The sequence below is a fragment of the Sus scrofa genome, chromosome 9 (genome assembly GCF_000003025.6).
Source record: "Sus scrofa isolate TJ Tabasco breed Duroc chromosome 9, Sscrofa11.1, whole genome shotgun sequence".
Classification (NCBI taxonomy): domain Eukaryota; kingdom Metazoa; phylum Chordata; class Mammalia; order Artiodactyla; family Suidae; genus Sus; species Sus scrofa.
The window spans coordinates 33,255,401-33,280,966 of record NC_010451.4 but is presented as its reverse complement, the minus strand read 5'-3'; the positions used below and the strand labels follow the sequence as shown (position 1 = coordinate 33,280,966).

The 25,566-nt window shown below is 38.1% G+C and overlaps 1 protein-coding gene across 1 annotated transcript in view; it reads left to right on the top strand.

The window, feature by feature from the left end:
• Positions 1-19,519, top strand: part of MMP20 (matrix metallopeptidase 20) — a 46,600-nt gene extending 27,081 nt beyond the window's left edge. Inside the window, 4 exon segments of the mRNA NM_213905.1 lie at positions 582-718; positions 1,950-2,106; positions 16,513-16,616; positions 17,492-19,519. Coding sequence (NP_999070.1) covers positions 582-718; positions 1,950-2,106; positions 16,513-16,616; positions 17,492-17,592 — 499 coding nt within the window. The 3' untranslated portion in view covers positions 17,593-19,519.

The window sequence follows — 25,566 nt, the reverse complement described above, 5'->3', positions numbered from 1 at the left end:
GAATGATTTTCATCTCCAAAATTTAAAATGGACCACTTTTACACTGAAAGTTGTGGCTGGGTACCCTTGTGTGTACTCCCACAATTTTATGTAAATAATATTGGATAAATGGATGGTTGAGTTCCTAAATCTTAAGTTAATGTGTATGTACCAGATTTTCTGTGAACTAGCCAAAGATATAAAGACTTTGAATATATAAGTACTTAGGCAACATAATTTATAATTTTTTTATGCTTTTGCTGGAAATAGTTAGCATCTCCCAATCACAAAGTTTTGGCTCATTTATGTAATATTCATAAAGTGCACCTGGATGGTATTTATCTTTATGAGATTTTAATTTTTAAAAGATCAGAAGAGGAAAGGGAAATTTGTAGCAAATAATACTTGGAATATGTGTATAAATCATTTATGTTATTTCCTTGCTATATCTTTCTGTGTTTTGAACATCCTTAAATAAATGAAAGAAAGGGCAAGAGGCATTTAGAAGTGGCCTCTGAAGTGTGGTTTGCAATTTTCAGTCCGGGTTCAGTTGAAGATCTAATTCAACCCTTGACTTTGATCTCTTTTCCATTTCCCAATAGGATTTTCTGGCGTCGGCAGGTCCACTTGATGTCAGGGATCCGGCCCAGCACCATCACCAGCTCCTTCCCCCAGCTTATGTCCAATGTGGATGCAGCTTACGAAGTGGCTGACAGGGGCATGGCTTACTTCTTTAAAGGTACTCTAAAGATCCCTCAAGGAGAGAAAGGGGGGGTACAGTGCCTGGTGTGTTTGGAACACTTAGTACTGTCAGCACTTTTTAGTGATCTTGGAGCGTGTTTCAGTCACTCCTTCTTTCTCCTCAGACTGCGTATGAAATACCACTCTACTGTATTGGGACAAAGACTGTCAAAGTCTTCACAGGGCCAAAGATATAGTCTAGTGAGGCACTGTGGTAAGTCCAAAAGCTAGAGCCTGATCCCTACCCCCAGGACTCTGCTCTGAGTGACATGGTATACTCTACTGAGAGCTCTAATTCACAAACGTCAACATGGAACTCTCAGAAGAACAAAACCCTTGCTGCCATGCCATGCTCATAAGGAGCTGGGAGTGGAGTGCCAGTGAATTCAGGAGGTGGACACACACAATATCAATTTTTAGCTCCTGCTATTTGAGTGACTTTGGGAAGTTATCTAACTGCCCTGAGTCTTCATTTCTGCCTGTGCAAGAGATTATAGTAGTGTCAACACTGAAGATGTGACAAGGGCTATCCAGTGGTAACTATCAGTTTTAGCTTATATTTTTAGATGTAGAGAGATACATACAGAAGTCTAGTGCCAATTTAAGCAAGAATCATAGTATTGGTGTGTCACTTGTCCCTCTTCCCTCATATATAAACATGAGACTGAAATGAGATTATACAAAGGAGAGCTATCTTGGAAAAATAAATGTGTTAAATTTGACACTATGGGAGTTCCCGTCGTGACTCAGTGGTTACTGAATCCAACTAGGAACCATGAGGTTGCGGATTCGATCTCTGGCCTCGCTCAGTGTGTTAAGGATCCGGCATTGCCGTGAGCTGTGGTGTAGATTGCAGACGAGGCTTGGATCCCACGTTGCTGTAGCTCTGGCGTAGGCCGGTGGCTACAGCTCCAATTAGACCCCTAGCCTGGGAACCTCCATATGTCGCGGGTGCAGCCCTAGAAAATACAAAAAAAAAAAAAAAAAAAAATTGACACTATGGTATCAATATTTTTGCTTTCTTAAGGCAACGTTAGGGATTTTTGCCTCCAGGGAAAGTTTTAAGTCCTTTAGTAAATTGAATAGAGGCTTATATTTCCCACTGGGTTTTAGCCATGGCAAATATCCCAGAAAACAGCCCCATTTGTGGTCCTAAATAGAAAGCCTCATTGGTGAAGAGCATCACTAAGTGGTAGAGAGTTTTTGTAAACTTTCATTTCTGTTTCCAGGACCCCACTACTGGATAACAAGAGGATTCCAAATGCAAGGTCCTCCCCGGACTATTTATGACTTTGGGTTCCCAAGATACGTGCAGCGAATAGATGCTGCCGTCCATCTCAAGGATACACAGAAGACCCTTTTCTTTGTGGGAGATGAATACTACAGGTATGGCTTTTCTCTTTTTGATTATCCAGATGTATTCAGTAAGAAGGAAAAATCCTTTTGCAGGAAAGAATGCAAGGCAAATTTGCAATAAGCCCATTGACTCTTCTCAGCCACTGAGATGTCATCTACTGATGGCTGACACTGCCTTCAAGATAGAGAACCATCCAAATAGGTGAAACATTCATTCAATAATGCCACTGTTTGGTCTCCAGCACATGAAACATCCTAATCTTTCAAGGCACTTATTAACTTTTCAGTGGTGAAAAGAGTGGGCCCAGCATCCCCAATACATAACTACACACTGGAAATGCCTGAGGGGAGAATTGATCTCCTCTTACGCATCAATGCATTCCAGAATACTCTGTGATTCTGTGCCAAATGAACGTGATCATGATTGCCAGGCTCTTTGAAGGAATTTTTTTAATTATGAAAGAAATTTTTGCTGAAAGGAAAAGGCCTTATTGCTAAGTCCTTTAACCCAGAACATGAAGATTCCTCTTTTTCAAGGAGGATCATATAAATTTCCATGACTGTCCTGCTTATTATAAGCAGATCTGAATAAGGTGCCATCTGCCATCCAGTCACTGTACACAGGGTCACACCTCCTCTCTCCTGCCTCATCTCATGTTGATTGACTGAGTGAAACTCTTTGTCAAGCTCTGCCTTTGCACTTTCTCTATCCCCAAGGCTCACTTTAGCATTACCTGTTTTTCTAAACTTCGAGAAGCAAAACACAGATTTTAAACAGGTGACTATGCTAAACACTTTAGGTCCATGTTAGGATCTGATTGACAGCAGGAGGGGACCTAACTTTTGGTCCCAAAGTTTTCCTTTTATTTTAATTACCTATCTTTAATAACCATTTCTGTGGCACAAAATACATTTATAAATAAATATCTGTCATCTTCCTCCACTTAACTAATATCTTCCTCGATTTAGAGCTGAGAAAGTAATACAACTGGATCTATTTCATGAAAAGGAAAATTAATTTCATAAAAATGAATGTCAACTAAATATGGACCCTGTGACTCTTCTGGGCCACTGAGAGCCCTGGTAGCATTGTTCAAAGTATCATGTGCCATCATGAGTTGTCACTTCCAGTCCAATGTTCAAACCACTAACCAGCTATTTTTCTTTCAGAAGTTTCTTTATGGAATAGCAATAGTTATTCAATTATTAAATCCCTAAATCTGTGGGCATAGCCTCCAAAGTCTTTCTTTACGATAAGGTGGTTATAATCACTGTGCTGACACAGGAAGATAGATATTGAGAAACCCAACTCCCATTTCAGGTTTTCAGGGAATGACATCCAGTGATGCATGTATGAGCACGTGTGTGGGAGTGTGAGTTGGGATTTTTTCAGTTAATTTTGTCAGCCTGATTCTTAGTGGGAGGATTATCCACCCATTATTTCTATTCTCCACTCATTGTTGGGTCTTTGGACTAATCTACCACTCACCAGCCCCTGCAGTAAAGTATGTACCTCCAACCAGGTAGGACTAAGGCTTAACAGTGAACACAAGGGGCTTGGTGAGAGGTTTTTGATTCACTGTAACTTTACAGATGGGGAGGAAGAGGGTCTCTGATTTTAATGATGCCCCCCTCCCGAAGAAATAATACTGAACCTCTCCAACTGAACCTCTATGTGTCTATTAAGCAAAAGTCTTTAGTAATCTAGATAAACAGATTCATTAAAAAAATAGGCCTAGGGCAGTAAATTAAAGAGTAAGAATTCATTTTGCTGGAAAGAAGAAACCATGATGGGCATTTTTTGATATTAACCTCCCAGGTTATTGAAGTATTAAGCAATATAATACATGTAAATACCTAGCACAGTGCCTAGTATATAGTAGATGCTCAAAAAGAGTATTGCTTTAAAAGTTGGGATAATTAACAAACAATTGCTTAAACCTTAATATTCCTATGCATTGCAATGCATTCAAAGAGTTGGTCAAAGAGAATTTCCTTTTTATATGGCTCATTTTTTTATTTTTATTTTTTAAGAGTCTTTTTTTTTTATTAGAGTTGATTTACAGTGCTGTGTCAATTTCTGGTGTACAGCATAGTGACCCAGCTCTCTCTATATATAGATATAGATACATAATTTTTTCTCAAACTAGGCTCTTTTTTTAATTGAGGTATAATTGACTTACAATATTATGTTAATTTCTGCTGTATCCTCCCAATATCCTGTGATAAACCATAATGGAAGAGAATTTCCTTTTGAAATACTGAAGGGCCCTGACACTGCTCTGAAATCTCTGCTTTTGGCAGAGCAGAGACAAACCTTCCAGCATTAGGAATCTTCTACTTTATAATCTCCAACATACACACATACTGGTTTACACATTGAGGAATAAGACAACCTTGACTTACAGCTCAAAAGTTCAGGAAAAGCTAATGTATCATTTTTATTAATAACCCCCTGTGTATTCCATGCATTTTTCTCAGCAGGGCCTCATGTGTCCAACACCTTATTGTCTTATAAAACCCTGCATTGATTAGAAATTATGTTCAGCTACTAATAAGAAAGACTCAGTAATAACCCCATGGCTTAAACCCATAAGCATCTTTTTTCTCATAAATGGAAAATGTCTCAAGTTCAAGAGATTCATAGCTGGTAAGATGGGTCCAGGGTCATTAGGCACCCAAGTTCTTTCTGACATTTTGCTCCAGTATTAACAAGTAGTTTTTACTCTCATGGTTGCCATAGGATTCAAAGCGGCTAGTGAAGCCTCAGCCATTACATCCTATTCTAAATAGGAAGAAGAAGGGCTAGAAGGAAAGAGCAAAGGAGACAAAGGAATATCCATAGGTAAAGCACATGGGCACACTCAAAAATACTGAAGGCCGCAGGCTTAAGTTATAAACCGATAATTTTATTCTATTGACACCCACTGACAGAGCGTCGGGATTTATGTTCCTCCATCATTCTTCAGGTTCATCTTGGTCCTCCTGCTAGTTCAGTCTGTGACACAAATAGTGTGCCAAAGGAAGAAGACTCTAGATATGCTTGTCAGAGAAATTCTCCATGAACCCCTATGACTGGGGACCAGTATGAAGTGCTATGAGAAAACTATTGAACTTCCTTCATTAAAGAATGAAGGTTGGCTGGGGGCCAGGTTGATTCAGGCTCTAAGAGTGAGAACCCATATTATTAGTGTAAGAGTAACCTACAGGGGAGGAGACCACAGAACAACAAAGTGAATCCACAGGGGCTGTACCATGCTGATGCCATCACATGCCACATCACCAAATGACATAGTGGTTCAACTTTCAACAAGGGCTACTTCTCCATATAGCAGTTTGCTTTCATTCCTTCCTTTCCTTTTTCTAGAAGCCCTCAATGATCCAGACAGGGTTGTTTTTTTTTTTTTTTTTTTCCTTGACATTACGTCTACCATTCAGGGCTAATTTCTCCCTATAGATGTTCTCTCTTGCCAATTAATAGCAGAACGGTGATTACACCAAGGAGTTTCTAAGGACTGGGGTGGAGGGAGGCAGGGCAATGCCATCAATTCCAATATTCTTTGATATAGTCCATTTTTTCTAAACTTTGTATAAAGTGACTTGCAAATTTACAAGTCCCAGCCCTTTCCACTCCTAAATCACTCTTTCTATACAGAGAGACTGGAGGCATAATTGATGCAAAGTAGCATACAGTCTTCCAAGGTCTCTCTTCCCTAGATGCCCCCAAAATACTGGAAATGGATCTGTTTATTTAAAGATTTTATAGTTAGTCACCATAGAGAAAGAAATAATAATAAAAATAAGAAACATGGGTAGAGTTCAATATCTTGGGGGTTTTTTAATCTTAATTTTTTTCTTTTCTTAGGGTTGCACCCACAGCATATGGAGGTTCCCAGGCTAGGGGTCTAATCGGAGGTACAGCTGCCAGCCTATGCCACAGCCACAGCAACACCAGATCCTTAACCCACTGAGTGAGGCCAGGGATCAAACCCGCAACCTCATGGTTCCTAGTCAGATTCATTTCCACTGCGCCACAACAGGAACTCCTAATCTTAAATTTTTTTAATGTATTGATAAACTGTCACATTCAACCTACATATTTTGGACATGGTTATGTGTCAGGCTCTGTACTAGGACTTTGATGCTCATGGGAAGGCAAAAAGTTTGCTGTTTAAGAGTGTGGACAGGAGTAAAAGAGTATTCATCCCAAGCCTTACAGCAATCATCTGGCATCCTGGATCACCTTTCTTTTTTAGTTTAATCATCCTAAAATGGAGGCAGAAATAGTATCTCCTTCACTGAGTTGTGGAAATAAATGAGAAAAATGTGAAATGCCTGTCATATATAAGTACTCAATTTATATTGGATGTTATTAATACCCTCAACAAGTCTTACAGTTGAGAGCAAATATGTAGATTAAAAAATTAAGAGCAATCCAAGTACCACATGTGGCCTCATAGAAGACAGCACAGGGATCAGTGGGGCAAAACAAAGAGGAAATAGCCAAGTCTAGCAAAAGCATCAAGAAAGAATTCTTAGAGGAAGTGATGACTGAGCTTCATCTTGAAAGTTGAGTAGGAGTTTCCTGGGCAGGAGGGGCAGGGTGTCTTCCAGGCAGAGAGAGCAGTTGAAGCCAAGGCAGCAATGCATGAAGTAGCCTCTGTACATGGGAAAACCTCAGCAGGTCAGTATGATTAGAACATGAGCCAGAATGGGAGATGCAGTCCAAGGTCATAGATCACAGAGGGCCTATGCCTTTCTAGGGAGATCAGTGTTGATTTATGGAAAAGAGGGGTATCTATAAATGTCTTTTATAGATAGGAAAGTAACATGATAAGATTTTGTTATAAAAATAGGAAAGTAACACAATAAGATTTTGTTATAAAAATAACATTCTGACAGCAGTGTGCCTGGATTGGAGGGGGACAAGACTAGAAGTCAGCTAAACCAGTTAGGCCAGAAAGCAGTGGGAAACATTTCAGAGTGCTTAATAGTAACCCCGCAACCAAGTATCTTATATTCTGCAAAGCTATCTTTCAAAAATGAAGGCAAAATAAAGACATTCCCAGATAAACAAAACCAGAGAATGTGTTGCTAGCATCTTCCTTACAAGAAGTACTAGAGAAAGTTCTTCAGACTGAAAGCAAGTAACCCCAGACAGTAATTTGAAAATTTGAGTTCACATCAAATAACAAAGATCACCAGTAAATAAATAATTATAAAAGATAGTATAAATGTATATACTGGCAAACTGATTTTTAAATTAACCATATAAAGCTATATCAAATTCACATATATATATTATATATATAGTGTTATTGGGCTGATAACATATAGAAAGATAATTTATATATTATAATCTAAACCAGATTATGGTAAATTAAAAAATACATACAGGATGTGCTCTGTAGCAACTAAGAAAACAGCTTTAAAATGAAGTGAAAAAAAATCATGAAATAAATTTAAATGGTAAATTGGAAATTTTTCACTATGGCAAAATAAAGAATTAAGGAGGGAAAAAGGAACCACAAATACATGAAACATGTAGAAAATGAAAGTGAAATGGCAGATTTAAATCCAGTTATAGCAATAATATTAAATATAAATAGCTGAAGAAATCTAATCAAATTACAAAAGTCAGCAGGCTAGATTTAAAAAAAAAGATGCAACTGTATACTATCTATAAGAAATACCACTATAGTCAAAGATACAAATACACTAAAAGTAAAAGTATAGAAAATATATATTCCATGCAAACAAAAAACATCAGAAAGCCAAGATAGCTAAGCTAATATCAACCAAAACTGACTTTAAAATAAAAAATATTATTAGGGATAGAGAGGGATATCTTATACTGATAAAAAAAAAGTCTCTCTACCAGGAATATAAGAAAACCTTAATAACAAAGCCCAAAAATGCAAGAAGCAAAAAAACTGACAAAAACAAAGGCAGGAAAAATAACTGAAATAAACAGACTTTAATACCTCACTTTCAATAATAGATAGAACAACAAGATCAATTAGGAAAGAAAGACTTAAATAACACTATAAACCAACTAGACCTAACAGATATCTGTGGAACACTTCACTCAATAAAAGCAGGCTATACATGCTTCTCAAGTTTATGTGGAACACTCTCCAGGATAGATGATATGTGAGGCTACAACACAAGCCTCAAAACATTTAAAACCATTGAAGCATACAAAATATCTTCTCTGACCACAGTGGAATAAAAGCAGGAGTCAATACCCAAATTTGAGTGGAAATTCTGGAAAATTTACAAATATGTGGAAATCAGACATCATACTCTTCAACAACCAATGGGACAGAGGAGAAATTTCAAGAGGAATTAGAAAATACTTAAAGATGAATGAAAATGAAAACACAACCTTGAGAATTTATTGATATATTTAAGGTAGCACTTGAAGGGAAGTTTATAGCTGTAAATCCTCATATTAAAAAAGAAGAAATAACTCAAATCAATAACTTAACTCTCCCCTTAAGACACTGGAAAAAAGACCAAGTTAATTCTAAAGCAAGCAGAAAAAAGGAAATAATAAAGATTACAGTGGAAATGAATGAAGAACAGAATATATAAGCAATTTGAGAAAATCAGCAAAACTAAATTTGGTTCTTTGAAAGATCAAGAAAACTGACCAACTTCTCACTAAATAGACCTAGTAAAAGAGAGAAGACTCAATTACTAAAATCAGAAATGAAAAAGGTAAAAATAAATTATAAAGGAATGAACAATTGTATGACAACAAATTAGAAAATTTATGAAATAGACAAATTTCTAGAATGACACAAAGTGATGAAACTGAGTCAAGAAGAAACAGACACTCTGAATAGACCTATAACAAATGAAGAGATTTTAATTCATAATAAAAAAATTGTTCACAAATAGAGGCCAAGTCTACATGTTTCACTGGTGAATTCCTACCAAAACACTTAAAGAAGAATTATTGATAATTTTTCTCAAACTCCTCCAAAAAATAGAAGAGGAAGGAACACTTCCCAACTTATGTATGGAGCCAGCATTACCCTTATATGCAAACCGGACAAAGCCATCACAGGAAAATAAAACTTTGGATCAATATTTACTGTGAATATGGACACAGAAATCCTCCAAAATACTAACAAACCAAATCCTGAAACATACAAAAAGAATTATACACCATGATCAAGTGGGAATTTTCCCCAGGAAGGCAAGGTTGGTTTAATATCTGAAAATCAATTAACAAATATATCATACCAATATAATTTAAAAATTAAAAACCATATGACCATTGCAATTAATTCAGGAAAAGCGTTTGACAAAATCCAACACCATTGCGTGATAAAAAGCACTCAACAAACCAGGGATAGAGGAAGCTTTTTCAACTTGATAAAAGGCATCAATGAAAATCCACAGCTGATAACATACTAGGGAGGAAAGATTGGACACTTTCCCCCTAAAATCAGGAATGAAACAAAAATTTCCTTTCTCATTTGTTCTAGTCATGATTTTATGGATGTTCTAACTAGGGCAATTAAGCAAAAATGAATGATATAAAAAGTATCCAGACTGAAGGAAAGTAAAACTATCTTGGTATGTCATACAATCTTTTACATGGAAAAGTCTAAGGAATCCTCAAATGAAAAAAATCAGAACTAATCAGTCCATGAAGTTGGCAGAGTATGAGTTCAATATCAAAAAATTCTACTGTATTTCTATATATTTCAGTGAAAATGCAAAAATGAAATTATGAAAACAATTCTACTTACAATAGCATCAAGAAGAAAAACATACTTAGAAATAAATTTTAACAGGAGAAGAGGAAAATATATAGTCTGAAAACTGTAAAACATTGTTGAAAGAAATTACACAAGGTCTAAATGGAAAGATATTTCATGTTCATGGATCAGAAGCCTTAATAATTTTAAGATAGCGGTGCTCTCCAAATTGATCTATAGACTCAATCTCTATCGGAATACTACTGGTTTCTTTGTAGAAATTGACAAACTGATCTTAAAATGTATAAGGAAACTCATAAAACCCAGAATAGCCAAAATATCTTGGAAAAGAAGAACAAAGTTGGAGAATTCGGACTTCCCAATTTCAAAACTTACTAGAAAGCAAGAAAACGTGATATTAACATGAGGATAGACATATAGATTATGGAATATAATTGAGAGTCGAGAAATAAACCCATATATCTATGCTCAGTTGATTTTTGACAAGGATGCTAAAGTCATTCAATGAGGAAAGAATAAAATTAAGAAGTAAAGCAAAATTAAAGGAATAAACAGGAATTCCAGTTTTCACGTGTGTAGCCTGACATGTTGGTGAGACCAAAGATTAGAAATATCTGAGAGAGAGTTAGACATACAGGTTTTTTGTGGGTTTTTGTTTTTGTTTTTGTTTGTTTGTTTGTTTGTTTTCCACTTATTAGGGCCACACTCGCAGCATATGGAGATTCCCAGGCTAGGGGTTGAATTGGAACTACAGCTGCCAACCACAGCCACAGCCACAGCAATGCAGATCCAAGCCACATCTATGACCTACACCACAGCTCATGGCAACATCGGATCCTTAACCCACTGAGCAAGGCCAGGGATCAAACCCGCAATCTCATGGTTCCTAGTTAGATTTGTTTCTGCTGTGCCACAACAGAAACTCCAACATACAGGTCTTGAACTCAGAGAATTCTGGCTGGAGATATAAATTTGCATTCGTCATACAATCAGGTAGTAATTGAGACCACCAATATTTTTCAACATTGTTACAAATTCTTTGTTCCAGAATTTTCTCATAGTCACTTTCCCCATGGGGACCTGGCTCCAGACACCTGTCTAGGATAGCACATGGCAGTTTCTCACTCTTCTCCCCTCCTCTTTGTTCTTGACCATTCTCTCCCTGCCCTCTCTAGCGTAGATCACAAAGACCCCTTCCTCCATGAAAGCCTTGTGATTCCTGGCTGTAAGTGCATTATTAGCTTCAAAGAGGACTCTAGATTTCTATTTCACTAGAAAGGTTTCTTTGAAGAAACTTCTTGAAACATATCTTAGATACTTATCACTAAATTCCCCTTTTTGTCATCCTTTTTCACATTTTAGCAGCCTGAACTCCCCATCCAGTACTTCAAAGAAGGCAGCAAGAGTCAGTTTCGCCACTGACATATGTTAGAAACCCTCACAATCAAAACACCAGAAATTCCTAACAAATTTCAGTTCCAAGCATAAAATTAAACAATACATAGGCACTTCACCAAAATAGTCCCCAAATCCTTACATTACAAAGGTGCAGAGTATATAAAAAAACCATATCAGTTATCTATTGCACTATAATATTACAAGTGAAATTCAACTGTCAGTAGTGATTTATTAAATATCTATACCCATTAATCAATATTAAGTAATGAAACAAATACTTGTAAAGCAAATAAACATAGTTAGCAGGTCAGTCATTTTTATTTGGTATTTTGGTTTCACAAACAAGACCTCAGTGATGAGAAAATGTAAATTTAGCAGGTACCTAGCATACAGCAGATTCACAATAAAAATGTTTTCTTAATATTAAAATTCAGCTAATATTTATTGATGGTTCATTATGTGTTAGGAATCACACTGAGTATTTTCCCATATTCTCTCATTTTCTCATCTGCCTTCTCAACAATCTTGAGAAATAAGTATTGCTCTCTCCATTTAATAGGTTAAAGCATTGTATCTAAGAGATTAAGTGATTAGATCAAAGTCACACAGCTAAGAGTAGCCAACTGAGGCTATATTTAATGCGCTCTGAATCGAAATCCATAGATCCTTCCCATGTATAAAATGTAGTCAGTTTTCATTCTCTTCACCATTTATTTATTTATTTACTGTCAATTAAAATACCCGTGCACATAATTCTCATCCTATCATATACTTTTATTTTCTTTTACCTTCGGCAAAACCCCCAGCATACCAGCAGACCTTCTAACTCCTTTTTTGCCAAGGTCTCTGGACTACCTCAACATTCTCTAATCTTCCCTCATCCTCCTTTTCTCAACCTTGCCTGTTACTACAAAATGTCATTCTAAAGACGTGTGTTTAAAAAATTAAAGACTAGGAGTTCCCGTCGTGGTCGTGGCGCAGTGGTTAACGAATCTGACTAGGAACCATGAGGTTGCGGGTTCGGTCCCTTCCCCTGCTCAGTGGGTTAACGATCCGGCGTTGCCGTGAGCTGTGGTGTAGGTTGCAGACGTGGCTCGGATCCCGTGTTGCTGTGGCTCTGGATGTAGGCCGGTGGCTACAGCTCCGATTCAACCCCTAGCCTGGGAACCTCCATATGCCGCGGGAGCGGCCCAAGAAATAGCAACAACAACAACAAAATAAATAAATAAAATTAAAAAAATTAAAGACTAAAATAAACTCTTTGATGAGTTTATCGACTCAAATCACAAAGTTCATTCAGTCTCATACTAGCCAGTCAGTTTATGGTTCTTGGGTCCAAAATAAACCATAAAGGCCTATAGTTTGGGCCAGTCCTTGATATCTACACGTGTTTGGGGTGCATTGTGTGTGTGTGAGAGAGAGAATTTCTCTCATTCCTATAACTATGATAAGGAAACCGGAGCTCAGAGTTGGAGCACTTTTTGCGGATCACAGAGTCAGCAGGTAACAGTCAAAATGCAAACCTAGAGCTATCTCACTATACACATTGTGCTCCCTGCTCTATAACAGAAATCTTCAAACACCTGTCCAGAAACTAAGAGCTAGATCTTCACAAAAAAGATCACAGAAAAATAAAAATAGCACAATATTATAAATATAGGGGGTGTGGTCTGGATCAGTATTATTGGCTAGAATCATCTTTTATTCTGAGATTATATCCTTTCTGCCTTTTTTTGGTGTTAAAATTACTCTTCTTTGTGGCATAATAATGAAAATAGTTGGTATTTTTATTTTGATAGTTTGATGGTAATATTCTTACCTGGTAAAATGAAAAGTAGGTAACCCTATGCCCATCTATAAGTGTCTATAGAAAAGGTCCAAATGAAAAATACAGTTATCAGCTAACCTTAATTAGCTAAGATGGTGATTTATGTGTCAGATGATACTTCAAAATAGATTTTATTGAGAGTAATACTCTCACAAAAGCAGTTATAGAGCAAAATGTGAGAGAGCAGAGAGGGGGCTAGCAGAAAGGGAGAATAATCACTAAATATATAAATGGGAGAAGGGATGGAAAAAAACAATGATTTCACAGTTTTGCCAAAATTTTTGCCTAGGTTTTTAATAACGTGCTTGAAAATTAAAATTCTTAGCTGGACATTCCTTCTCTAAAATTTCTTCTGAAATTTTATTACATATAATATTATTACCTCCATTACCTCTGAACAGATATATAAGATTTTAGATGTCACCACGACCCACTTTAGCAAACTAAGCAGTCAGATGAAAAGAGAAAGATCTCTTTTTCAGATCTTTTTATTGGATTAATAATCATCATTTTCTCTTTAAAACTTATTCCTATTCCTGTATTATTTAAATGGTTTTTCTATTCTCAAAAAAAAAAAAAAAAAAAAAAAAAACTTTACTTTCTCCTTTCATACTTTCCAGATTTCTCCATCCAGTTTAAGAATAATACAAGCAGGTCCCAACTTGTAACACAGCTATTCTTTGTCAGTCGACTTGTTTGGAACTAAGAACACATTTTGCCATAAAATAATATAAATGTGATCAAGTACTAAAAAATCACTCATAAATGCCTATTTAAGACACGCAAAGGGAAGGCATGGCTCTAACTATAATAGCTCAGTTTTGAATCCTCTATTCCGAGCAGACAGAAAGAATAAAGACATGAAAGTCATTTCACCACTTTCCCTGAGTATAGGGGTCAACATTAAGCAAATAATTCGAAAATAAGTAATGTTCTTGGGCATCTCCCATCGCCACCACATTTCCCTCTATATCTACAGATATGCCAAATGCTTCTTGGTCACTCTGTTCTTCCTTTTGCATCCTACCCCCCAAATATTTCAAGTTTAGAATTATCTTCCTCACTCCCTCCAGTCAAAGCATCATTTCCTCAATACAACTATCACAGGGAAGTGAGAGAAGAAAACCTAACACACAAAGATAAATATGTGAACAATCTGTACTTCACTTCCCATTTTTTTTTTTTTTGGTCGTCTTTTTAGGGCCGCACCCGCGGCATATGGAGGTTCCCAGGCTAGGGGTCGAATCAGAGCTGTAGCCGCCGGCCTACACCACAGCCATAGCCACAACCACGCCAGATCCAAGCCACATCTGCAACCTACACCACTGCTCATGGCAAGGCCGCATCCTTCACCCACTGAGCGAGGCCAGGGATCAAACCCACAACCTCATCATTCCTAGTCTGGATGCATTTCCACTGTGCTATGGCAGGAACTCCCACTTCCCATTTTTAACAAAGGACACTAGATTTCAGACATTAGAACAAAATAAACAGAAGAAATCCAAGCCATAGGAGAGGGAATATGTATGGCTGTTCTTTTTCTCCAGTCTTTCCCTAAATCCAGTCCTGCCACTGGGCAGCCACTCTTCCTAATAGTGTATAGGTGCCCTGTCTCCACACTCAGTGTTAGCCTATGTTTTTTCTTTTTTTGGACACACCCACAGCATGCGGAAGCTCCTGGGCCAAGGATCAAACCATGCCACAGCAGTGACCCAATCTGCTTCAGTGACAACACTGGATCCTTAACCTGATGCACCACAAGAGAACTCCAAATTATTAGTATTATTATTTGGCCATGCTAGCAGCATATAGAGGTTCTCAGGCCAGGGACTGAACTGCAACATAGCAACAACAACCCTGGACCCTTAATCCACTGAGCCACCAGGAAACTCCTGTAAGGGCACTTCTGATGTTGACAAAACACAGTACATGGCTTCCATTTTTATTTGTACTTAATATAACTTATATAGCTTGGTTTTTTCCCCCTGGGCTATTGGAAGGCTCTAATGGTTCCCCTGGAAAGGGAATTCGGACTTCCAGGAACTGGTTTCCTACCCTCAACACCCCATAAAGCAGCTCAACCCACTAGTCAGTTTCAGCCTGAATACTTCTTTCCCCATGTTCGATCCTGCTTAATATCGTGAGAGATCTGTCCCCCGGTCTGTGTAGTCATAGCCACATGAGAGGCACATTTCAGAAGAAGGTGGGTGTGATCTGATACCACAGGAAACTCCCAGTAGCCCAGGAACCAGAAGAAATAGTCTGACCTTTTGGTGGGAAAGGAGTGGGGTGAGCACCTTGGGAATGCCCCCATTGGGAGCTCTGTGCTGATGATAAAGGGACTTTCTCACACTTTAAATGAAAGCTTCTTGAAGGAGTGAGTCTGCTCTGCCTACATGCTGAACTCACACAAGTCATGCTGATTCATACAAGTCACAGTCTTTTTCACAAAGGGTAACTTAGATCACAAAGAGATGTCTTAACCAATCCTTAGAGTTATCACTGTATGATATTTGTGGATTCAGAAAAAGAAATCTAATCTACTTTTCAGTTAGTCGTATAATCTTTCTAGGAAACAAAAGCAATTTAATTTAATTAAAAAGATTTAAAAGGCAGAGTTTCAGTTATTCTAGATTTTCTTGCTTCTTGTTTTTAATCTACTGACTATTCACACATTTGCATTGTTTGTTCAATCCCTCCTCTGAAGGTACATAGCAGGAAGCTCATTAATAAAAGCCTCTATAAAGGGCTTTCAACTGTTTGGTGAGCCGAGAAAATCATACATGGAGAGAGAAATTAAAACAGTAAATAAATCATTAAAAATATAGGTAATTTAATTACCTATATGTAATTAAAATATAGGTAATTTAAAATATAGGTAATATAATTTTTAATTACAGAAATATGACCCTATAATATTTAACTCATTCTAAACAATGTACCTGGTGGTTTTTTAAGAGAATATTTAGAGCAATGACTCCCAACCTAGCAGTCCCAGAACCTCTGGAACCTGGGAGAGTTATGTCAGAATATGTGTGTGTTTGTGTGTGAGAGAGAGACAAAGATAGACAGGAAAACAGATTTAAAATAAATCAAAATAAATCAGGAGCTCCCACTGTGGCTCAGTAGGGTAAGAACCTAACACGGTGTCCATGAGGATGAGGGTTGGATCCCCGCCTCGCTCAATGGGTTAAGGATCCAGTGTTGCCACAAGCTATGGCATAGGTCACAGATACAACTCAGATCCGGTATTGCTGTTGCTGTGGCTGTGGTGTAGGCCAGCAGCTGCAGGTCCAATTCAACCCTTAGCCCAGGAATTTCCATATGCTGCAGGTGTGGATGTAAAAAGAAAAAAAATTTAAAAATAGAGTAAATCAAAAGTCAGCCCTGGCTAAATATACCTGAATAGCACATTGTCCTCTACAAGCAATAAAAATCTCTTATTAATATTATTTGAAATAATACTTCTTCCAGCTATGATGAACGAAAAAGGAAAATGGATAAAGACTATCCAAAGAATACTGAAGAAGAATTTTCAGGAGTTAATGGCCAAATAGATGCTGCCGTGGAATTAAACGGTGAGTGTTTCTACTGAAAAGTTTCTTTGTTGAAATTGTAACAAGAAATCTGGGGTCTGCTTTAACATCACAGAAAACAGGTTCCCAAACAGGAATCCTTGGATTTTTGTTGTTGTTGTTTTGATTTGGTTTGGTTTTTGGCTCTGAGTCCCTTCTAAATTTAGCTAGCCAGATTAACCACCAGAAAGAGTATAAAGGGTATCATTATGGTTCTCTCTTTCCAGTCTATTAGTACCTTCTAGGTACCTTTTCCCACTCCATCACCCAACTTCTGAAATTTAACACATAGCTGGGAAAGTTAAATTGAATTGAACTGGGTTAAGTAAATTTAACTGAATCTTTTGAATCAGTCAGTCAGCATATTCTTCTTGAGTATGTGGCACAGAACTGGCCACTGTTCGGCAATGCAAAGACTGTTCCGGATATGGTCTCTGCTCTTGTGAAATGGTTACCATCTTCGGGAAATGCCTCTCCATCCAACACATATGAAATTACTGGGAAACATGACAGTCTATATAACTTAGTATTGAATTGTGTGATAGTCTTGACAATAATTCCAAGAAAAAGAAAAGATCAAAACAGGCATCAGTTGATGCAGATTTCACCGTGGAACCTCAGATGGTATTTTAAAAATGGCTAGAGGTTGACTAGGAAAAGGGAAAGGATTTCCTGGAGGGAAACACCCTGAGCAGAAGGACCAAGCATCCCCAGCAGGGGCAGTGAGAAAGATGAGAAATGATTGACATGTGAGGGGTGTCAGGTTCCAGGGCTCAGAGAGAGATATGCAGAGGGTTAGCTAACTGTCACCTGACTCATTCCCAATTCCCCTCTGAAGTCATTGTCAGTAACCACAACTTCGACTTTGTCTCTTTTAGGCTACATTTACTTCTTTTCAGGACCCAAAGCATACAAGTATGACACAGAAAAGGAAGATGTGGTTAGTGTGTTGAAATCTAATTCCTGGATTGGTTGCTAAATAGAAAAGTCTAGTCTTTCCAGAGAAATGAAGATGACTGCAAACAGCTGGTAATGGGATCTTAAGGACTAAAGCAGAACGCAGGTTAGGGATTCTTCCCCTGACCTTCAATTCTAAGGGTAATTTAGAATTCGAGGAAAATAATTATGCTTCTAAACTATTTCATACTTGTGGATTCAGAACTTTAATCCAAATGTAAAATTCCTGTATGGTCAACTGTACACAACATCAGAATTAGCACAATGCAATCTTCAGTTAGACAACCATTTTTTTTTCTTACCTAATATACTGAGGCAAATTGATAAGTTTGGTTTTTATTTCCAGGAAGAAACCCACTTGTGGATTCCCTGACATGTATTATAAATTTTTTAATAGGAAATGGCATTAGTATACAAATTATAATTATTTGTTATTTGTATTAGCTTTTTCAGCTTAACATTTGTTATGATAAATATACATGTACCCCTCTTTAAACATATCACAAACAACATACTGTATGTTTTGTTTCTCATTGTTTGTTTGTTTTTCTGACTCTATGTGTTCACACTGGTCTTTGAAGTAGGTTATAGTGGGCAAATCTACTCAAATGGGTTTTCATACTAGGTAAGAGAAGGGCACTTTACAACAGGACAGCTTTTAACAAGCGCCAATCAAAATGTTGTATAAGAACAGTTCCTCATTTCTCTTTAGTTAGTAGCTTCTATCACACTTTGGCAACAAATTTTGTGTACCTATAGAAAACTTAAATATTGAGATAGTATCGTAAATATGCAGACCCAGAAGAGATCATAGTAATTTGCTCTATTTCCTGCTTCCTGAAACTGAAATACCTGCCACATGACTCTATTTAACCCATCTAAGTGCATCTCTTCTGAATAGCTTTCCATTCAGTTTGTCTTTTGTTTCAGTTTTTCTTTCTTCAAGCTAAACCCTTTCTTTCTACCGAGCCATTAGTACAGATGAAGTACAGTTGTCTGTAATTCTTTTTTTTTTAATCTTACCCTCTAGAATGTAAGGATTATAGAACATTTTAGTAGTTCTAAAATTAGATGACTAAATACATTTAACATACTTCAGAGACTACCTGGAACATCTATAATGTCCAACAGATATTAGCTATAATTATTGCCATCATTTACTAAATTATTTCATGCATTCACTAAAAAGACTTAGTATTAAGAAGGGCTGGATCAGTTACTCCAGGTTACTCTAATCTTTCCGCTTGGTTTCTGTTATGAAAGTGGCTATTTACAGCCAACCAGAGGTTGAATCTTTGACTGCTGAAGACAAAATCTGGTATCCCTACTTTCCAATGGCAACTGACTCTACAGAGTAAGAAAAATCACTTTTTCAAAAACAGAGCTGAGGAGAACTTCTGATTATTCATAAGCAAGGAGGGAAAACAGTCTGGCATCTCCTAAAAAAGCTAAACACAGAGTTACCATGAAATGGTACTCTAGGTACATACCTGTGAGAAATGGAAATACATGTCCACACAAAAAAAAGTGCACACAAATGTTCACAGCAGCATTATTCATGATTGCCAAAAAGTATACACAGGTCTATCAAATGGTGAATGGATTTTTAAAAATCTGGTAAATTCATATGTGGGTATATTGTTTGGCAATTTAAAAAAGGACTAATACATGCCACAATACTGTTGAAGCTTCAAAACATTATGCTCAGTGAAAAAAGCCAAACACAATAGACCGCATATTGTATGGTTCCATTTATATAAAATGTTCAAATCCAGAGATACTGAGAGCTGATTACTGCTTGTCAGGAGCTGCAACAAGGGGGAGTGAATGTATGGTATGAGAAAGGTGAATGGTGGCACAAATCTGTGAATATACTGAAAGCCATTAAATTGTACACTTTAAACAGAATTGTACGATATCTGAATTATATCTCAATAAACCTGTTATATTTTTTAAAATAATAAGCAAGGAGATCCAGGAGGTGTGTTGATCTGTGCAGGCAATGCAATCTGGCCAACTGTGGCAGGGACCACGCAGCAATGACGCACCTGGTGCCCTCTTTGTGTCCAGTGCTAGCTCAGGGGCAAGTCTGTTGTAGACACTTCCCTAAATAAATGTTACTGGATGCAAAAAAGCATGTGCTCCGAGACCCAACTGACTGGCAGAACCCTAGACATCCCTGAGACAGCTGAGCTACATACAAGTACCACAAGGATTGATAACCAATGACCTGAAAGTTCTTTTCCAAATTCCAAACTAAATCAGTAATCAAAGGATATACTGACTCTGGGTAACCTCCATTTCCCAAAACTAATTCTTACAAATCCTCGTTCCTTTGTTGAGTGAGACAACTGGCTCCCAGATATAGCTGGTATTTTGGAAAGATGTGGTCTTTCTAAAGCACAAGAAATAGTGATTTTGTTTGTGTCAGAACATTAATATGCTCACCTGAAAATTGAATTTTGTGCAGAAATAATTTATAACATATACGCATGTGTTTTCAAAATAACTGCAAAAATATTTGGTTAAAATGACAGTTTTGAACAAAGTATGGTTTAACTGGCTCTTTTAAGATCAAGAGGAAGCAAAACAGGGTTTGCTTTCTGATGACCTCCGTGTGTCTCGTCCTCTTAACCTCGGTGATAACTATTTATGGGTGGCCTTGGAAAGCCCCAGAAAGGCTACTAAAAGACAAATGGATTCACCTGGGTGGGGAGCTTCCCTGACAGTTCTGCATTCAATTTTCTGTGGCTGGAACAAGGCTCTCTTCTGGTTAGCATGGGGTGAAACGGCAGACCCAGCTTTGTGAGGTTCTCTGTTCTTTTTCAAATGTTTGTATGGAAAGAGTTTAGACTTCCATTTCACACAGTAGATGACAAACAAACACTGTCGTTTTTTTACTTGGAATTCTGTGCAATATGTTTTAAAATTTATCACAGGGTCTTCAGGTGCTTTCATTCATATTTTATCCAGGTGTTTCCTCTTTACTCCTGCTTCCAGTCATTTTCTTCTCTATACAATGAGAGGGGAGGTTTTTGTGGATAAGACTTAATGCTTAATTCATTTATTAAGCATTTACTTTATGTTGGCACCAGCTTAGGCTCAGCTGCTTTCCAGTGCAAATTTCTGCCCTCACGGAGTTTACATTCTAATGGGAGAGCATTCAATACTCAGATGAATTAAGTAGATCTAAATACAATGAAAGACATTACAAATGATTTGAAAAATAAAAATAAAGAGAGAAGGGGATAAAGGCTTGTGAAGTCCCATTTTATAAAACATGGGTGAGGAATCACACTGGTCAGAATGGCCATCATTAATAAGTCTACAAATAAAAAGTGCTGGAGAGGGTGTAGAGAAAAAAGAACCCTCCTACACTGCTGGTGGGAATGTAAATTGGTATATCCACTATGGAAAACAGTATGGCAGTACCTCAGGAAACTAAATATAGAATGGCCATATGATCCAGTAATCCTACTCCTGGGCATATACCTGGACAAAACTTTCATTCAAGAAATACATGCACCCCTATGTTCACTGCAGCACTATTCAAAATAGCCAAGACATGGAAACAATATCCATGCATTGGCAGATGAGCAGATTAGGAAGATACAGTAGGAGTTCCCATAGTGGCTCAGTGGAAACAAATCTGACTAGGAACCATGAGATTGTGGGTTTGGTCCCGGGCCTCACTCAGTGGGTTAAGGATCTGGGATTGCCATGAGCTGTGGTGTAGGTCGCAGATGCAGCTCAGATCTGGCACTGCTGTGGCTCTGGTGCAGGCCGGCAGCAACGGCTCCAATTAGACCCCTAGCCTGGGAACTTCCATGTGCCACAAGTGCAGCTCTAAAAAGCCAAAAAAAAAAAGAAAAAGATACAGTACACATATATAGTGGAATACTACTCAGTCATAAAAAAGCACAAAATAATTCCATTCACAGCAAGATGGATACAACTCAAGATTATCATACTAAGTGAAGTAAGTAAGAAAGAGAAGGACAAGTACCATATGATATCACTTATCATGGAGTCTAAAATATGAATAGAAACAGACTTACAGACATGGAGAACAGAGGGAGGGGAGGGAGTGGGATGGATGGGGAGTTTGGGGTTGTAGATTCAAACTACTACATTTAGAACAGATAAAACACAAGGTCCTAATGTATAGCACAGGGAAATATATCCTTCCTCCTGAGATAGACCATGATGGAAAATAATTTTTTTTTCTTTCTTGGCTGCCCCAAGGCATATGGTGTTCCAGGGCCAGAGATCCAAGACGCAACTGCAACCTAAGCCATAGCTGCAGCAACACTGGATCCTTAACATACTATGCCAGGCCAGGGATCAAAACTGAATCCCAGCACTCCCAAGATGCCACCAATCCCACTGCGCCACAGCAGAAACTCCAGAAAATAATATTTGTTTAAAAGAATATATAGATACATACATTCTTTATATATATAGATATGACTAAGTCATATCTATATATATATGACTGAGTCACTTTGCTGTACAGCAGAATTGGCACAACCTTATAAATCAACTATACTTGAATTAAAAATATGGGTGGGGGAGTTCCTGTCGTGGTGCAGTGGTTAGCGAATCCGACTAGGAACCATGAGGTTGCGGGTTCAATCCCTGGCCTTGCTCAGTGGGTTAAGGATCCGGCATTGCCATGAGCTGTGGTGTAGGTAGGTTGCAGATGTGGCTCGGATCCCGCATTGCTGTGGCTCTGGCATAGGCTGGCAGCTACAGCTCCAATTCGACCCCTAGCCTGCAAACCTCCATATGCCGCAGGGACGTCCCTAGAAAAGGCAAAAAGACAAAAAAAAATAAAAAATAAAAAAATATATATATATATGGGTGGGGAAAGGATATATTAAGTTGGGGATATTTATGCAAAGATGTACCTGAGGGAAGAAAGGAGACCTGGACATCTCCAGGTTTCAGGGGGCAGAAGTAAATGTGAGGCCTTGAGTTGGGAAGGTATTAGGCATGGTTGGGGCACAGCAGGAAAGCCAGCATGGCTGGAGGCAGTGAGCAAGAGGAAAAGTAGAAAGAGGTGAGGTCAGAGAGGAAGCCAGCCATAATATGTGTCTCCTGAGGAGACTGATTTCATGCTAATGAGACAAGGAGAGTTTGAACAGGTACACGACATGATCTCAGTTAGGTTTTAAAGAGTCACTCTGTCTGCTGGCTGGCAAACATCTTATAAAAGCATATGAGTGGATTCAGGGACACCAGACAGTGACATTTCCCGAGGGAGAGATGATGAGGGTGCTGACGAAGGAAGTAGCAATGAAGATGCTAAGGCTTCCAGATGGGGGAAATTTTTCTAGGAAAAGCCAATAGGATTTGCATGTCAGATTTAAGAAAAACAAGAGAGTTTGGAGTTCCTGTTGTGATTCAGTGGGTTAAGAACCCAACATAGTGTCCGTGAGAACACAGGTTTAATCCCTGGCCTCATTCAGTGGGTTAACAATATGGCATTGTCATGGCTGTGGCATTGGCCTACTTCCATATGCCACAGGTACAGTGGTAAAAATGAAAAAAGAAAAAGAAGAAAGTCAAGAATGCTTCTAAGGTTTTTTGGTCTGAGCAAGTGAGAGAATGGTGGTGAAATGAAGATTACAGCAGGTTTATGAGGGCTGGAAACCAAGAGTATAATGCTGATTTGGTGGGTTCAAGTTGCCTATTACACATCCAAGGAGTGTTCAGTCTACTAATCTATTCTTCTTCCCTTCTTCAAAACATGGTTTCATTTTCAGCAAGAGTTTTTGGGGTTTTCAGGAGTTTTTCCCCCTGGTGTTTACATTTCTTGGTACAAAAATCAAAGAATAAATCACAAAAGAAAATACAAAACCTTAAGGATTGTTCTTCTGAAAGAAAGTTGTTGGTAGCCTAGGAGTTTATTTAGAAGGGTAGACAAACATTCAAGATTTTTTTTCAGTCTACTTTGTTCTTACAGTGAAAACACTTCTATTTGTAATCTTACCAAGCCTTACAGAGAAAGCGACCAGCAAAGTCTCTATCATATTATTTTGTCTTTGCCTGAAAATCGAGTCATTGGGTCTTTCCTCTGTCAAAGCCTTCTCCAGTACCCAAGTCAATATTCGAGACAACAGTTATGCCTGGAACCTCAATCCAGCCATCAGTGAGATCGTATCAAAAGGGCCAGTCTTGCTCTCCAGTGGGCCAGTATACCAAGGGACAAAGAAGAACCCCAGAGGTGTCACCTTCTCCTGCCTGACCCAGTATGTGCAACCAGGCCTCTGCATCCATGTGTATTCCCAGTACACAGATTCCTAACCTTACTTTGAACCCCAGATCACTCGGCTGGTGTCCCAGAATTATATTCAGCACTATAATTTTTCAAGCATCATTGCACACCTAATCTGCTTTGAGATCCACAACAACCCTGAGAGGTGTTATTACTTCCATAGTCTCATAGGTAGGAGGAGAAATGGACATGAACGTTTATAGAGAGTGAAATCAATGCTAACTAACTGCTAGGTGAGTAGCATGAACCACACAAGCCACAGGAATCCAAATAAGAAAAATGGCAAGAGGGAGGAAAGAGGAAAAGAGTCTTGGATTTTCCTTCCTACAATAATAATCAAAGTTCATTTCTGTTATTATCATAACATCAGTACTCTAAAGTGGTTAAGTTTTAACTGCCAGAACTTCCAATTTCCATAAACACAACCACATAATCAATCTGTCTCTCAGTACCCCCCCTTTTTTTCTCTCTCTCTCTCTCCCACACACACACACACACACACACACACACACACACACACACCCTATCTCCCTCTATCTCTCCCTTCCTTCCCCCTGCTTTCTCTCTTTACTAATTACAGGTTAGTCACAAAAATATTTGGATAAGTTTCAGCCAGATCAAATTAAGATTGAAAGCCCGAAACCTAAATAGATTACACGTTTATGAATCAAAGTTTCACTATACTGGAAGCAGGCTTCAAACTACTACAGAAAGTAAAGTCTATTCCCAAAAGTATCTAGGATGAAAAACTCTAGCAACCTGATTCCGGGATCTTCAATATTTCTGTATGTTTTCAATGCATCAACCCAAGGCTCTGTCTTCATCAATACAGAAAGGGAGGGTGGGGTGGGAAATGATTACTAATTACTTCATTCATTCAAGATATTTATTTATTCGGTTATAAGAAAAAAAAAGAATGCCTATAATTAAAGACTTTCCAGAAACCAAAGACACTGATTCTAAGATACATTTATGGTCTAGGAAAGTCAGTCTAGGTGTATGGCTTTCATTTATTTAAACTGTGTTTCCTGGGATATATTCACCATAGGAATGAGCTATCCCTCTTATCTCAGAGAAATTCAGCCTAATTCAAATGCTTCACCATTAGTTCTGGGAGTTTTTGGAGGCTCTTCCATGTATACTCATAAATCACTGGTCTCAGATGATGTCATGTAGCAATATCTGGAGATATCTCCTACAGTTGTCAACATTGATGGCAAAGCCACTTCAGCATGACTTTATTCCCACTCCAGACCCCACAAGCTGCTCTTGCCTTGCCTCCATTCTGTCCTACGACAGGGCACCTCATGGAAAAAGCTACTCCCAGCTTCCTTAATTTCTCCCAGCAATGTTTTGCAGTTTTCAGTGTTCAGGTCTTATCTATATTATATTAAATTTATCAATAAATATTTAATATATTTGATCCTGCTACCATGGTATTTTTTACTCCAATTTCCAATTATTCATTGCCAGTAGATAGAAATAGAGTTTTTTCCCCCTGGCTGCACCGGTGGCATATGGAAGTTCCAGGGACCAGGGGTTGAATCTGAGCCAGAGCTGCAACCTACACCACAGCTGCATCAACATGGGACCCATAACTCACTGTGCCAGGCTGGGGATAGAACCAGTGCTGCCACAGAAACAAGGTGGATAATTAACCTACTGCACCACTGAGAGGACTCCAAAATACAACTTTTTTATATTAAATTTGGATTC